The sequence below is a fragment of the Miscanthus floridulus genome, chromosome 6 (assembly GCF_019320115.1).
Source record: "Miscanthus floridulus cultivar M001 chromosome 6, ASM1932011v1, whole genome shotgun sequence".
NCBI classification, from domain to species: Eukaryota; Viridiplantae; Streptophyta; class Magnoliopsida; order Poales; family Poaceae; genus Miscanthus; species Miscanthus floridulus.
The window spans coordinates 1,149,628-1,166,882 of record NC_089585.1 but is presented as its reverse complement, the minus strand read 5'-3'; the positions used below and the strand labels follow the sequence as shown (position 1 = coordinate 1,166,882).

At 49.3% G+C, this 17,255-nt stretch overlaps 1 protein-coding gene and 1 long non-coding RNA gene across 2 annotated transcripts; both read left to right on the top strand.

Annotated features, from left to right (window-relative positions):
• The first annotated feature begins 9,278 nt into the window (after positions 1-9,278).
• On the top strand, positions 9,279-10,907 carry LOC136457392 (formin-like protein 6). The gene has a single exon (XM_066457423.1). It carries the CDS (start codon positions 9,465-9,467, stop codon positions 10,350-10,352), a length of 888 nt encoding a protein of 295 aa, XP_066313520.1. The 5' UTR covers positions 9,279-9,464; the 3' UTR covers positions 10,353-10,907.
• Positions 10,908-11,137: 230 nt separating this feature from the next.
• Positions 11,138-12,986, top strand: LOC136457391 (uncharacterized). The gene is made up of 4 exons (XR_010759709.1): positions 11,138-11,254; positions 11,350-11,780; positions 12,497-12,634; positions 12,716-12,986. It is a non-coding gene; the product is annotated as an uncharacterized lncRNA (long non-coding RNA).
• Positions 12,987-17,255: the final 4,269 nt, after the last annotated feature.

Below are 17,255 nucleotides of genomic sequence, written 5' to 3'. Positions count from 1 at the left end.
CTTCAACTACTCCAATTAGCTTGTACGACTGATCAACATCTGTCGGCGTTTCGAACAAACACCGGCTAGTAAATTTATAATTATTGCGCATTAGGCCCAGATGGTGCACTAAAGGACACAAGGTTTATACTGGTTCAGGCTAAATGTCCCTACGTCCAGTCTGCTACTGCTCGTGTTATCAGTGCCAAAAAAGGTTTGTAGTAGGGGGTACAAACGGTCGAGAGAGGGAACAGTCCCAAGTCTCTGGTGGAATGGTCGAAAGGACACTAAGAACTTGATCATTGCTTGGCTGTATGCAGGATGTGTTGTGTGTGTCGAACTGATCTCCCCCTTGTGGGGAGTCCTACCCTCCCTTTTATAGACCAAGGGGGAGCAGGGGGTTTACAGATGGGGGAAAAGGAAAAAACCTAAGGCGGAGGTCGCTCTTCAAAGGTGCCGAGCTTTCCTTTTCCCTTGAGCATGTACCGCTATCATGGTAGACCGTGCTAGGGATGGCACATTTGCTAACCCTAACAGGGCCACGCCCTGGCCTTGCTTCAGCGAGTGGTTACGTCCCATCCTCCTCGGCGAACGATGCGGGGTGTTAGGGCGCCAAGCCATGACTCTACGGGGAGCGGACGGGGAGATGACTATACGCCTATACTATAAATGATGTGAGTTTTCCCTTGGACCACAACGGTTGTCGTACGCCTATGTTAGTATCCGCGCCCGAGGGCTGAAGGCGGCGCCTACTATACTGTGGGACAAAAGTCGGCGCCTACAACACTATTCGGGTACTATTATGTCGAAAAGGGCTTAAAGCGCTCGTCCTATCGTATCCTGACGGTACCTTCCTATAGGCGCATAGGGCATGGCCCTCGATATTGTGGTTGACTCGAATGTCCTATCGTATCCTGTGCTTGTCTTTATGAAGGATCAGGATGCGGTCGTCGGGTGAGGCAAAGCCTGCCTCAACCGCCGGGCGAGGCAGAGCCTAGCCCTCGGGGGTCGAGCGAGATGGAGTCTAGCCCTTGGACGTCAAGCGAGGTGGAGCCTACCCTCAGACATCGGGCGAGGCGAAGCCCACCATTAGCCATCGGACGAGGCGGAGTCTAGCCCTTGGTGGTCGGATGAGGCAAAGCCAGCCCTTAGCCATCGGGTGAGGCGGAGTCTAGCCCTCGATGGTCGGGCGAGGCGAAGCCCACGCTTAGCCACCAAGCGAGACAGAGCCTAGCCCTCAGGGTCGGGCGAGGCGGAGCCTGCCCTCGGACGTCGAACGAGGCGGAGCCAGCCCTTAGCCGTCGGGTGAGGTGGGGTCTAGCCCTTGGTGGTCGGGCGAGGCGGAACCAATCTTCCGTTGTTCGGGCAAGAAGCGTAGTAGTGTTCCTGTCTGACCGAAAGTGTCAACATTCGATGGTTGTTAGTTCCACCTCATTGGGTACCCCGGTATTAGGTCCCCGACAACATCTTTGGTGGAAACAATACTCCACATCGTGTTATCACCGTTCGCCTTTCCTAATTGCTGGTTGTTGTGATATGCGGAAATGATCTTGCGTATCCGATCAGAAATCACAAGCAACAACAAGATGTGATTATGTTTCTCACAACTAAAATCATGCAGACTGTGGGGGGCATGACACTAGATACCCACGACAGACCACATGGGTTGCGCCCCCAAGGGCGACCCAGCCCATAAGACAAAGCCTTGCGGGGCACGACATTGTTCGATGGCTCTCGCAAGACGCCAGGAACATATCCTAAAGATACTACGAGATCTGTTAGGATACGTATGATCCCATAATTCCTGTAATCTATTATTACTTTCTGGTTATCTCTCAGATCTAACCGACTTGTAACCCTACCCCCTGGACTATATATGGCGGGTAGGGACCCCCCTCCAAACTGACGTAATATCATACGATAGCCAATACAATCCAACAGACCACAGGAGTAGGGTATTACGTCATACTGACAGCCTGAACCTGTCTAACTCATGTGTCTTGTTACCTTCTTGTTCTCGATTACACACATCTCTACCGATCAATCTACTTTTATGGGATACCCCTCAGAGGACTGCCGATGATATTCTGTCGATAGTTGGCGTGCTAGGTAGAGGTGTGCGTGCTGTTTCCATGACGAACAAGATGGCGTACCTCAAGATCAACATACTTCGCAGCAGCTCAGCTGATTAAGTCGACATCCTTCAACGATCACGGAGCATGTTTGAGCAACATGCGTCATGCTTGGCACGCTGGCGGCGGCGTTCGGAGTGCATCACTAGGAAATTGCATGGCGGCGCTTTTTCGAGATCCCATCGGGTTCATGATGGGCATGCATGGGCCATAAGGTTCGACACAGCCGCAAGACGTACCTCCCGCCATGTCTCAATCGTCATCGAGCAAGCATGCACGGTTTCAGATTCAGCTGCATCTCTCATCGACCCGTGGCAGTGCTTGGCAACCTCTCACGCCCCTCATCCTGAACAAACATCATCGTCGCTGATCTATGGCGGCCCTTTGTCAAAAACTTGCCATGGTGCTTTCTACCGATCTGCTCCCATGCTGTTCAATCAGAGCATAGAGTCCCGAGCCACGGCGTTGGCTCCGCATGACACGACACCAGAGTTCCAGCCAGCACACAACAACGCTAGAGTTTACTGTGGAGGAGGCACGATCTACAGTGCCATGCAAGGCTAATTCGCATCTTCGGGTGTATATACACATGCAACGTGCATGTACGGGGGATGCAAGCCCGAATGTGCCTTGATAGCAAGCCAAGTACATCTTCTATATCTGTATTTAATACAGCTTTCTTCAATTATTTTCTTCAAGTTTTCACCATGCTTCCCCAAATATTATTTCTCCAGTTATTCTCCATAATTAAATATCTCCACGTCTAATATATCCATGTTTAAGATGCTCCATAATGCAATGTCTTCTCCGTAAACTCGCCGACCAGCCACGTTCTCATTTGCATTACCAGAAACAACCCTGTTCTCGATCTCACTCCTACACGTGCACGAGCGCCAGCCCTCTGCGTTATGGGTTGTCGGCAGTGGCTCCTCGGCGACGCCTGGGCTCTTACGCGTACACGGGTGCTAGCCACTCCGCGCTATAGAGTTTGGGCTAGTTGGGGCTGATGATGCGATACAGAACCAACCGGCAGGAAGTTACTCATAAATAAATTTATGAACACTTCATACAAACATAAATGTTTATCTGCTCCACTCTGTTGCCTTCATCGCGGAGTTCATATATTTATTTTTACATCATGTACTACCCGTTCTACATATTTGTATTGCAGTTTCATCGTCTAGGTGATCGGACCACCTAGTGCTCGGACTTCTCCACTGATCAACTAGTCGAACCGCTAGGTTCATGGACTACGTCGCCGACCAGTTGATCGGATTGTTCACCAGTCGCTTCTACTCAATGCACACTTCGCCGCTGACCAGTTGACTGGACTGTTCGTCGCTCGTGCTTCATCATCAGCTATGCCGGGGACTCCTCGGTGCTCAGACATCGCCAGCTACGTCAGGGGCTCCTCGGTGCTCAGACATCGCCAGCTACGCCGGAGACTCCTCGGTGCTCGGACATCGCCAGCTATGCTGGGGACTCCTCAGTGTTTGGATTCTTTGTGCAAGCGACGCCAGCTAAGCAGAGGACTCCCTTGGTGGTCGGATCTTGCTACGTCTCATCGGTGTGCTATCAAGCTGCTCCATGTTGTTCGGATCAGGGTGCTGATCTTGGGCAGCACGTCTAGGGTCTTGATACGCGCATGCCAGATGACGTCGGCAAGCTTTCAGACTTCTTTTCTTTGACCCTGCTATAAGATTCATTCTCCATCTTCTAGCAGGCTCAGGAACTAAATGCCTACACTTCACCTGGTGGTGAATGTGCTTTTCTCATCTCGAGGCTATGCCCGGGGACTGGCTGCCTACTTGGCTGGACTTTTGCTTTTCTTCTACTTTGGACCCTGGCACCACGTCACTGCGTCACCAACTGTTAGGCTCAGGGACTAAGTGGGCACACTTCACCTTGCGGTGAGTGTGTTTGCTTTAATCTGGAAGACTTCGTGCCTCTTGAAGCTGAAGAAGACTATCTTCTTTTCTCGTGGTTGGACTCTAAGTGGGCACACTTGGTCGACCGCGAAGAAATTTTTAATTCTGAACTTGAGCTCCTTACATCCTTATGGCAAGCCGTACTTGGGTCACACTGCTCGGCGACGGTTCATGTTGCTCGGCGTCGGAGACGGTTCATGCTGCTCGACGATAGTTCACGCTGCTCGGCGATGGCTCACAACTGCTCGCAACTCATCACGGTGGTTGAACCATGAGTTTGACTGCTCGGCTTTGTTCGTACCTGCTCGAACAAGCTCAAGACGACGTTGCACAACGGATACAAGGCGCTTGTGGACTAGCTGTGGGGGGCACAACCCCGGATACCCACGGCAGACCACATGGGCTGCGCCCTCAGGGGTGGCCTAGCCCACAAGACGAAGCCTTGCGGGACACGACATTGCTCGGCACCTCCCGCAAGACACCAAGAAGATATCCTGAAGATACTACAAGATCTGTTAGGATACGTATGATCCCATGATTCATATAATCTGTTATTACTTTTCGGTTATCTCTCAAATCTAACCGACTTGTAACCCTACCCCCCGGACTATATAAGGCAGGCAGGGACCCCCTCCAAACTGACGTAATATCATACGATAGCCAATACAATACAACAGACCACAGGAGTAGGATATTACGTCATACTGATGGCCTGAACCTATCTAACTCGTGTGTCTTTGTTGCTTTCTTGTTCTCGATTACATGCATCTCTGTCGATCAATCTACCTTTGTGGGATACCCCTCGGAGGACTGTCAACGATATTCTGTCGACACAGACATATGGATATATCTGGAAGTATAATAACAATATTTAATTAGGAAGCGACTTGATTTAGCTTTCTTAGATTGCTTGACCCCGATCTTGTTGTCGCGTGTTTGCATCTATTGGAGGCGCATGGCAAGGTGTTGGACTCCAGCACATGCGGCCATTCACCGAGGAAGGCAATCCGCTATGTGGCAGCGTCAAGTTTTCGCCGAATTCCGAGTTGTCGGTGACATTGGTTGAAGAAAAGTTTCCCATCTGGTTCGCCATAAAATCAGCACGCACCCCCCTACCTAGCGTGCCACCGTCGACGAAATCTGGTCGGCAGTCTACCGAGGGGTATGCCCACGGTAGTAGATGAATCGGTGGAGGTGCGCGTGAGGAAACCGGATGGTGACACAGAACGCAAGGGACAGCGTTTAGACAGGCTCGGTTCGTCGACTTGACGTAATACCCTACGTCTTGTGTCTTTGTGGATTATATTGCATATGATTAGATATATCGTCTAGGGGACCCCTACCCCTCCTTATATACTCTGGAGGGGTAGGGTTATAAGGAAAATATGCTATTTGGTATTATAATATCTTCTTGTAGGCTTGTGGTGCACGCCGACTAGTGTCATGCGCCGCACGCCTTAATTTTATGGGCTAGGCCACCTCTAATGGTGCGGCACATGTCTTATCCTATGGATACCAGGGGTCATACCCCCATAGGCACCATCCTATAAAATATAATTTCTTAATAGTTTCACCACAAGAAGAATGTTCTTTGAATACACACCAAGCTACAGCTGGCCGCCAATCAAAGACGAGTTAGAAGATACTTTTTCCGTTAATCTTGCACGTGCAACATATGATTTTTCATCGGACTCTACGGGTGGACCTTGACATGTCAATTATGGAAAACATACTGATACGATGCTCGAGCGTAGGAGCATATCCTTTAACTTTGCCGTCATCGAAGATCATGTGCTCGACATTCGTGCACAACCTTATGGCGAATTCTGCCACCAGGCAGCACCCGCCATTGGCGTCAAATCTCACAACACCACAGGACGTCGTGCCACCGGTCGCGCCCACCCTTGACGTCGGCCAACAACAGAGCCCTAGCCACAGTCGCTCGGCCTGTCCATGGCTCTCATCCCTTGACGAACGTTGGTAGCGCACGATGGCATAGGACGCGAGCGAGGCGACGAAAAGCCGAGGCGTAAAGCAGCAGCAAAACGAGTCAACTCGGCAGGCAGGACCATGTCGGTGGCATGCTACTAATTCTTCGTCTCTAGCCCTAGCTGCTGTTGTTACCAACGCGCCAGAACTTGGAGTAGGCCAGGTTCTCGCCGTGGAACATGGACTGAGATGGCCAGGAAGGCCATCGCGATAGCGCTTGCAGCCGAGGCCCCGCCACGAACAGCGACAAAAAGAGAAAAAAAAGTCTGAATGGATTTGAAAATAGTTTAGGGTTGCAAAATTATTTTCTAGCTTTTAATTATTTTTAAAAAATTATCAAATCAACTTAAAATTATAAAATGCACAATAATAAATCACACAAGTATTAGAAAAATGAAACGGACTTTATATTTTCTATAAACTAGATCTACACGATATACGTGGCAAAGATCATAAAACGGGGATGCTTTATAATTTCTATGTAATTATATTTCTAGATTCCTTAATATGCTCGTTTAATCCGCAAGCCACGTACGTGGTCATATACGTAGAAAAAAAATTGTGACCCCCATGCAACGCTTAACAATTGTTTTCGTGGCGGCCTGCTCATCTGGGGACGAAGACTAATAGTAAAAAGCTTGAAAAAAGAAAAGAAGGCGGCTCAGCTGGGAGGAAGATGAAGGTGGTGTCTATCCAGGTCCAGGCAAAGCAAACACAAAGTAGTAAAGCAAGGAAAGATAGATAAATAAATTAAAAGGAGACGTTGCGTGAAGACTAAGAAGCCTCCTAATCCTAATCCTCACGAGACACCTGGCTTCGCTTCGCTTTTGGATGAATGGATGTTGCCCAAAACGAAAGGAAGGAAAGGGGAAATGGACGAAAGAAACAAATCATCTACAGACTGCTTGCCGGCCTGCTAGGGGTTTGTTTAAGAAATGCGTCTCTGATGCTGTATCGTACTTGGTTGAGTAACTAACTGTATACGGATATTTCGTGATCGACAAGGCTGAACTGAAGTAGGAAAAGAAGAAGAGGGTACGTCCTACCAGTAAGTACATTGAAAAAGGTCATATGCTTCCAGCTCCTATATCTAGTGTCTCCCAACTCAGCGCCGTCGCCGCCCTCGCCTTCACCACCGCTGGTCCCCCTCCTTCCTTCCTCCGGCATATCGCCGAAGGTCGGAAGGAGTGGAGATCCATCGTTTTTAATAAGTTTTTCTAGTAGATTGATTCTTTAGGGTTAGGGTCTCTCTATGCCAAGTTTATTGGTTTTGGGGATTTATTTTCTCCTCTCCGGCGACGGCGAGAGGGTAGGGTGGAATCGTTTTCTCCATGGCGGCTCTGTTGAAGATGTGGTAACAACTACGGCGTCAACATCCTCACCGATTTGACGACATAGAGACTTTTATTTTCAGACGACGGTCTTCCTCGTTCTTCGGTGGCAGAAAAAAAGAAGGAAGACACCGGGAAGAAGAAGTTTCTCAACTCTGCCTACATGAATGTTGGCCGTCGTTCGTTGGGCATCTGTTCTCAGGCCTTTTGCCGAGTGTTTGCTTGTGCGGTCATCCATACTGCAAAGCGTCGTACAGATTTGGATTTTGAGATCTTGAGCTATTCACAGCGTGGGTATAATTTAGATGAAAATCAATTTCTGGATATTTATGTAATCCAAAGTGCTTGTAACGTGTTCATGTACCCAGCTATTATCTAATATACATCTTCTTTCGTCGCAAAAAAAAATGCTTCCAGCTCCTTATATTAATGTTTCCCAATAACAGAGGAAGAAAGAAAAACAATACTCCTATATATACTAGTAGCATATTACTAGAATAGAAGGAATGCACAATGAGGCATAAACGTTATTAGGGCATTTGTGATGATCTAGTTAATTCTGCTCCTGCAGTGTAATTAGTTGAGCCTAGAGCAAGTATATAATAACACTATTGGTAGGCTGTGTGTTGAGATAAAGGAGAGAGAAAAGAGGAGAAAAAGAAGTAGGAGCCGACTTATGCACAAGAACTAAAAAAAATTCTATGAGTGAAGAAAATAAACTATAGATGAACTAGTTAGTATATAATTGGACTAATAGATTAATTGTAAGTTTATATACAATCAATAACTGTGTGTTTGGTCTGGAGGCCAAGTGGGTTGGGTTGGGATGAACCCAGTTTTCTGGAATGGGATGAACACATCTCATGTTTGGTTTGAGGGTTGGAGCCGTTTCAGTTTTCTGTTTGGTACGATGGATAGAACAGGTTGGGATGGATGGTACTGTTAACTCCGTTAGTAGCTATCTGCGTGGGACATAGCTGTCAGTGACTCCTCCCTTTTCTTCCACCTCCCATCGCACCGCCCTGCCCCCCGTGGCCCGCACCGCGCCGCCCTGCCCCCGCGCGCCTTGCACCACACAGCCCTGCCCCCGCGCGGCCTGCGCCCGCGTCCTTGCTGGCCAGAGCTCGCCCGCCATGGCCGCCACCTCCTCGAGCTCCGAGCTCGCCCGCCCTACTGTCACCTCCCCGAGCCAGCGCTCGCCTGCCCTAGCCGCCCTCATCACCCGCTGCTCGTCCAGATTCGAAGGCCAGAGGAGCTGCCCGGCCGCGCCGTGCCACCATGGCTGGGGTCGAAGCTCGCCCCGCATTGCGCCGTCCGTGCTTGCCGAGGGTCCAGGGGGCTCATTCCGCGCCGGAGGTCGCACGGAACTGCGCCATGGCCGAAGCATCCGGACATCGCTGGGCACCGGAGGTTGCCCGTGTCGGAGATGGAGAAGCATCCGAGCAACCAGCGTCTGCGCTCGCCAACAGAGATGCAACGGCGTCCATCTAGGTCGAGATGATTCCTCCGATTTGGAGGTAACGGCCGAACCCGCATCTAGAGAGAATATACCTTGTGCGGGATGAATCCAGACCAAACAGGAGATCATCTGGGACGGACGCGGGATATCCAGGTTGAAACCGCAAACCAAACACTCCGTAAAAGGGTTGTATTATTATTCTGGCTCAAGCATGAGCTCCATCCCTCCCTCCTATGTCGATACCCTCACCCACCCATGGACCGATTGCTTCGTGTGGACACCACACAGCACAATCCGGAAAAGCAGCGAAGGCAGCCGCCTCCAAAAGCCGGAAGGAGGAGGAAAGGTTATGTGTGCGTGGAATGAAAAAAAGAAAGAAGCATGCATGACCATGTCTGACGAGTCCATGGCCACTTGCAGAGTTGAGTTCACTTCACTCTCCCAGCAGAGCAGTGACTATTGGCAGTGAGTGAGTGAGTGAGGACTTTTGGCTTGCTTTCCGCGCGCATCAATCAATCCTCACCTCGGCAGTGAGCACGCACATGCCAAGCACCACCATCAAATCAAATTCATTCGTCCTGCGCTGCGATTAAAGCCTTCCATCCGATTCTTCCAACCACCCTACCTTAGCTTAGCTTCCACACGCATGCAGCCGCCCACAGGCCGCCGCCGCGAGCCCCCCGGCGCCGCCAGAGGCGGGGAACTCACCAGGCAAGAGCCACCACCAGCGGGGCCGGGCCGCCTCTTCTTCATGCCGGCGCCACCGGGGCACCACCACCGCCCCTTCTCCATGCCGCCGCCGCCCGCGCCACCGGGCCGCTCGCACAGCAACCAACCACCACCAGCGGACCCGCCCAGCGCCAGCAGCAGGCCTGCTCCGCCGCCGCCTCCTCCACCTCCGCTGCCGCCCCCCCACGCTTACGGCGACTACGACCGCGCCGGCGCCCCCGACGAGCTCCCCCGCCGTCCCCCTCACCACGCGCCCCTGCCCCCACCACACCGCCCGGCGTCGTCCCCCTGCTCGTCCGCGCTGGCATCCTGCCTCGTCGCGACGGCGTTCCTGCTCCTGTCAGCGGGTGGCGCCGGAACCGCGCTGTTCCTGCTCTTCCGCCCGCGGCCGCCCGACATCGCGGTGGCCGCCGTGCGCCTGCCTTCCTTCTCGGCCTCCAACGGCACGGTCGCCTTCACGTTCGAGCAGACGGCGGCGGTGCGCAACCCGAACCGGTCCCCGCTCGCGCACTTCGACAGCTCCCTCCGCGTCGCCTACGCGGGGGGCGAACTCGGCGCCGTCTACATCCCCGCGGGCCTCATCGACGGAGGAAGCACCAAGCACGTGTCCGCCGTCTTCGACGTCCCCGCCATCCCCGTCGCCGCCCAGAGTCAGCCGCCGGCGGTCATCGAGGTCCACTCGTTGCTCGTGGTCAAGGGCAGAGTCAACGTCCTCCGCGTCCTCACGCACCGCGTCCAGGCCGCCAAGCTCTGCCGCGTCGGCGTCTCGCCGCTCGACGGCACGGTGCTCGGATTCCGATGCTGATTACTGATCTCATCTCACTAGCATAGTACATAGCTCTAGCAGAATAAAACCTATTCTTCGATTCCTCCTCTAAGATACCATCCCATGATCTTCCATTCCTCCTCTAAGATACAGAACCTATTCTTCGATTAAAAAATATGTAAATAAAATCTGCTTTCTCCATTCTAAACTGTAAGATTGTTTAGATTTTTTTTAGATACTTTGTTCCATTAGACAATAGCAAAAGTCATGGATTCAAAAAAATAAAGATAAAAAATCATATAATTTAGAACGGAGTGAGTAGCCGAGAGCCACCCGTGGCTCTGAGAATCACTTGCATACACGTCTCATTGAACAGATTGCGCATCTATAAATGGAAATAGCCTGCCTCCAGGCTCTAGCAGCACACCCGCCATGTGTTAAATAAAAAGCTAAAGATTGCGTGTGTGATTTTGTTTTGCTTTGTCACATGAATTTAGCGGGTCCTAAACTTAGTCGCTGGTCCCATAAGATATCTGGACATATAGACTATTTACAAAACTAAATATATGGATTGAGACTAATTTACGAGATAAATTTACCGAGCCTAATTATTCCATGATTTGACAATGTATCGCTATAGTAAACATATACTAATAACATATTAATTAGGCTTAATAAATTTATCAAGTGGATTACCGAAGGCTTCTATAATTTATTTATTTATTTATTAGTATTCGAACACGCCGCTCTCGGGTAGCATATTCTGCCACCGCTTTGTCTGTCCCTTCCAGGTGGGCTCCACATGTCAGGTGGCCATTATTTTCGAACGGCATGCCTTGCTCTCTTTCGAACGGCATGCCTTGCTCATTTCTCTCTATCTCGCTCAAAGCGAGTTCGTCGAGACTCCAGAGGAGCTTATCCCCAGTGATTCAGTTTCCTTGGTGAGTTTTCTTCGATTTCACCTTTGCAATCCTATAGGCCTGGTTGTTGCGCATCTATTCAATCTACTTTTTGACGTTGTTTCGTGTTGCGTCAGTTTCACAATGTTCCCCGATTTTTGCGAAGCGGATCCTCATCACCATCGAATCTGATCTCCAGGTCAGTTAATCTCGTAGATCTGGTCTTGTTCGTTCGTCTGATTCTGCTATTGCTTCGTTGTTTCAAGGTCAAGCATAGTCTTCTTCATTTCCTCCCTTTTGCCTTGTTTTGATTTTGTTGGAGTGGACCTTCTTCTACGGCGATTTAGCTTTCGTGGTTTGTCCATCTTCATTATTTCGTTTCTATCTCTTAGATCTGGTTGGCACCTTTGTTCTCATTCTGATTTCTTTTGTCATTCGAGGTGTATTGTATTCTTCAGCTATCTGATTCATTTAGAGGCGAGTTCGAAGCAATTGATCTTCGGCGACGGCAATGTTGGAGGTCAGTTACCGCGTGGGAAGCACGGAGAGCACCCTCTCAATGTTGGAGGTCAGTTGGTCTTTGGATTGCCTTTTTGTTTTTGGAGCTTTTGGTCCCCATGGGTCTGTGTATTATTGATATCTGACTCGTATGAGGAATTAGGACCTAACTTAGTATTTATTTCATTATTTACATATCCATTTTTTTTAATTTTACATCTCGAGGCTTCATGTAACTACAGTGCTTCTTAAGTGTAATTTATTAAAATCACTAGTGTTGATCTATTTTCATTACAATTTTATTTGACTGTGGTATGTTTGCATGTTTGTTTGACTTTTATTATCTGTATATGTGCAATAACTTTGACATGCATTGGTTTTTTCTTAAATTTCTTGTGTTGGGTACTTGGTTTGGGTAGATGGACATGTTTCTCTAGCTTACTCACACATTACTATTTTGCTCTACACTCTAGTGAAGTCACCCGACCAATAGATGTTTAGATTGCTTTTTCTTGCTACTAGTGTTTGCTTACCTTTTCTAACATGCAAATTCACGACCAGTTCAGTGTCATTTCATTCCAATTTGTCTACCTGATGTCGTCTCCTCCTAGCCGTACATCAACACAAATGTACTGGACAGTTTTGCTTTTTCTGGTGATAGTAACTACTCTTTCTGGATCACTCTCACTGTGGTCTTTGCTTTTTGCTAATAATTTGTGTGTTGCTTGTTTGTTTATTTTTTAATATTTATTTATATTTTGACAATTACTCTTGATTTTTATTTAGAGCTAGGAAAAGAAGTTCTTCATATTTGGATATTGGCACTATGATGATCGTGATAATGAAGAGTTATTGTTTGTTGGTAATGCCTCTGGCGATGATGATTTTAATGCCTCAAGTTTTGATGGTCTTCATGATTGTGATGTAAGTATAATATTTGTTATTTGAACAGCTAGCCTTGTTTGGCATTTTCTGATGCTGCCGCTGGTGTTGTGTTGATTGTAGGACCCAAATTGCTGTATAAGCACTCCATGACTATAGCGGTTGCTAATGACAAAACGCCATCTGAACAGCAGTTGTTTTGCTTTGATATATTATCTATTCCTTTTCTTATTTGATTGCTATTGTTTTGACATGTTAGTTGAGTTCAAATAGCCATGATACATGTATGTATGTTCATTTCTCATTTGAATGATTCATGTATATTTAATTCAGTTGGAAACCATGTTCGATTAACGTTATTTGGAAGTTTTGGAATCGATGTACACTTATAATTCAGTTTGAAGCAACAATTCATGTTGTTCGCATGTTATTACAGTTCATTGAATATTTTTTATTTTCATATTTTGTTGTGTTAGGTTAACTGTGTATTTTGCAACGCATAATTTGTTCTTTGTCTTGCCTTGTTTTTTTTTTCATGCAATGCTGTCATAATCTTTATGCTTTTTGCATTACATATAATTTTTTTGCTTTTCAGTTTTTTTATTTAATTTGATATGTTTGTTTCATGCTTTGTCTTTCTAAAGTTTTTGGTTTTTGCCATTCATAGAAATTTTTTTATGCTTTTTTGTTAGATGAAATGGCCTCATATTTATTGTTTTGAATTCAATGTTTATGCTCTCAGAATTTTTTTTGCTCCGCATACCATCGAAAATTTGTTGTATATTAGTTAACTTTTTATGGACTATTTTTTTTCATTTACAATAGAGTTCATCAATACTTATAGTGTTTAATCTGGTGTAATTGCTAGGTATCATTGGTGTAATTGCTAGGTCAACTATACTAAGTGAAGAAATTTATTACGCACGTGTATTTGTCATAATTTGAAATGAGTGTTTTTACTTTGGATTTGTTTGTTTGATGCAATCCTCTTATAATATTTTTGGTTTCTGCAATCCATAGAATGAATCTGTTTTTTTTACTTTGATCTGTTTGGTTGGTTCACTGCCCTCATAAAGTTTTGTTTTCTGCAATCCATAGAAAATTTTTGGTTTTGTTTTTCTGTATATTTACTTTCCCTTTTTGGTTCATGCAATGCCCTGAGGGGGAGGTGGTGGAGTCGTTTGCAGTATATTTACTTTGCCTTTTTGTGATCGGAAGTGGCCTAGCACTCAATGACATAGGATTTATACTGGTTCAGGCAACGTGTCATACGTCCAGTTTGAGTCGGTCGGTGACTTTATTCCTGAGCCCAGGTGCTCAAAGTTTGCAGTGGGGTTACAAACGAGAAGGAGAAAGATGGGGGTATAAGAGGTCTGGTCGGACTCCGATCGGAAGGGCCGAGAGTGACGGAAGCCCTGCTATGAGCTAAGTGTTCAAGTGTGTGCTTGTGGTTCGAACCTGACGGTTCTTGGTTCTGAACTAATGAACTTGATCGATCTGATGAATCTTAATGAGCTTAATGAATTTGAATGTTGGGAGAGAGCGCATCTCCTTTTATAGATGAAGATAATGGTTTTACAAGTGAAAGGGAGAGAGTACGTATGCTTCTAAGCCTTGTTGCCCACGCCGGCGGGTATAGGATAATGGTAGGCGTTCACAACACTGTTGAATGTCAGATGCACATGGGAGGTTGTGTTGTTTTCTTTGGGTATGGTAGACGTCGGCGCCTGCCACACTGTTGATATCTAGAGGCATGCAAGGGGTTTTACCATGTTCGTCTGGTACGGTAAATGCCGGCGCCACTGTTGATGTCTAGAGACATATGGGGGGAGTCTTACCGTATGGGAGTTAACGGCGTCCACAATACTGTAGGAGAAAATATTGGTGCCTACAACACTGCTTGGGTTCTGTCGTGCTAGGGAGGTTGCATAGTACTGTTTCCACAGGTGTACAGGGTATGGACCTGGTATTGCGGTTTGACTTATGCGCCCTGCTTTACTTTCTCTGTCCGTTTTCTGGTCCTTACCGAGCGAGCGTCTTTGGTCGGTTGGTCTTAGTCGACTCTGATCGTGTCAGTCGAAGAAAAGCAGTGAGCAGGGGTTTGGCGCATCCCCGGTTGGACACGTGGGTCGGAGTCGGAAGTAGTGCTTTGGTCAGGCCTATCGGTCGGAGAGGTCGTTCGGAGGCAGGCTAGAGACCGAAGCGAGGGCTCCGGTCGGAGAGGTGGGCCGAAGTTGGAAACGGGCGCCTTTCCTCCTCGGCCAAGCCTTCCGATCGGTGATTGGATCGTCCTTCTGGCCTGTTGTTCAGGTACTTGGGCCGGCCCACGAGTTGCGCGTTGTCTGCCTGGGCCGAGCCTTTGTTGAGAAGCCGGTCCGCGAGGGATCTCAGGTTTATGAACCCGACAGGAGCCCCCTAGCCCCTGGGCGATTTGGGTAGAATCGTCTGGGGGATTTTTGTCTTAACGGCGGGTGCGCGCGAGCGCACCCGCGGGTGTAGCCTCCGGGCGATTCGGGCAGAATCGTCTAGGGGTGTTGTCAGCGGGCGTGTGTGCGTGTTTTTTAGTCGAGATGGAGTTGTCAACCAAGGCGTCGTTGCGTAGCCGATGCGGTTAGTTTTGGGATCGGGAGAGGTGGTGCTCGTGGATCCTGGCATCGGTGCACACCGTGGGATCGGACGAGACAGTTAGTTTAGGGATCGGACTTGACAGAACTCACGGGTCCTGGCGTCGGTGCGCGTCGTGGGATCAGGCGAGTCAGAGTCGTGTATCCTGGCCTCGGTGCAGCCTGTGTAGTCGAGGCAGTTAGTTTAGTTAGCTTAGGGATCGGACGAGCCGGAGCTCGCGGATCCTGATGGGGCGAGTTCGGGGTCGTAGACCCTGGCCTCGATGCAACCCGCGCAGCCGAGGCGGTTAGTTAGTTAGTTTAGGGATCGGGTGAGCCGGAGCTCGCGGATCTTGATGGGGCGAGTTCGTGGTCGTAGACCTAGGCGTTTGGTGTGCAGTCAAGGCATAGCCGAGGGATGGGGCGAGTTCAGGGTCGTAGACCTAGGTGTTTTGGTGTACAGTCGAAGCGTAGCCGAGGGATGGGGCAACTTCGGGGTCGTAGACCTAGGCGTTTGGTGTCTTGAGCCCCCGAGCCCTGTTGGGCCTTGGTAGGGGTCGGTTTGAGTTGTGTGCGTTACCCCGTCCTCGGTTTCTCACAACCGGAGGGGCTGAGCTTTGTCGCTTGCTTCGATCACTCGGGCTCGAGTGACGCGCTCGGTGAGCTCGCTAACGGGTATGATCGAGTGGAATCCGGGTCCGTCATTCGTGACGGGGTCGGCATAGCCCTCTTGTGACATTTCACTGCTCCTTTACCTGCAACCCAGCAGATGCCTGGGAGCCTCGAGCCCTTCGTGGGTCGGCCTTCGAACCACGGTCGGTCGTTGCTCATGTCGAATGAGGCAACTGCCGCTTCGTAACACAACACGGAGTGTTGCGATGCATTTCGCTGCATGTGCGATGGATTAGTTCTCGAGCCCCCGGACGGTTCAGGGCCCGAATCTTACGGGGGCACGGGCGTATGGAATGAATGCGTGTATGGATGTATGAAATGATTTATAAAGAAATAGTGGGGGTTGGTAGTGTTACCTTGATGACTCGAGTGATGGGGTTTGAAGAGCTCCAATCAAAAATGTCCGACCGAGACCCGTGCTCGTCGTTCGTGACGGAGTCGACATGGCCTACATGGGGGTGTCCCTTTGCTCCTTACTTGTCTCTCGGCATGTTTTTCTGAGCCGTTCGATCGACTTAAGAAGCTCGATGGTCTCTCCTAGCGGAGATCTCGTTTTAGGGTTTTCCAAGTCCCGCCTAGGGATACAGAGAGCTGCCTGTGTGCGGTGGCGCTTTGGTTCTTGTGCCCAGCGTGCTGTAGTGGTGGGCCATACCCAGGCCACATCCCGTCTGATCAGGCGTCGTTTCGTCAGGCAGGGCACGTCCCATCGTATCCCATCTGCATTAAATGGGAAAGGAAGAGGGTTTTTCGCTCCGTCGTTTTGACTTTCCCGATCGGCGCGCCTTCCCCAACTACTGCCCCCTTTTCTTTAAGTAGGAGAAGGGAGAAGGTTTTCGCCCCGTTCCTTCGCCTATTCCCCATCTGCCGCCTCCTCTCATTTTCCTTCTTGCCGAGAGCGTCTTTGAGAGCCGCGGTGGTTCCTAGGAAAGAAAAGGGAGAGAGTGAGGGAGAGGAAAAAACTCACAAATTCTTTCGTGAACCCGGAGCGAGATGTCGGACTGGAGGTCATCCACTGTGAGGGAGTCAGTGCTGAAGGCCTTCATCGTGAAGGGGTTTCTGCCGCCAAAGGAGGTGGCGCACTGGAGGGATCCTAGGAGGGAGGAGTTCCTGCAACCTTGGCCCGGCGAGGTGGTTTCTTTTCTCACCTTCCATGAGCGCGGGTTAGGATACCCTACGCATTGGTTCCTGTGCAGGCTCCTCAATGAGTGGGGTCTGGAGCTGCAGCACCTTAATCCGATGAGAGTGCTGCATATCGTTGGCTTCGTCACTGTTTACGAGGCTTTCCACGGGATGAAGCCACACGCGGACTTCTTTCGATGGCTGGTCTCTAGGCGAGCTTTGCTGGTGGGGAATCCGCCCGAGGTCGCGCCGGTGGGGGGCTTTGCCCT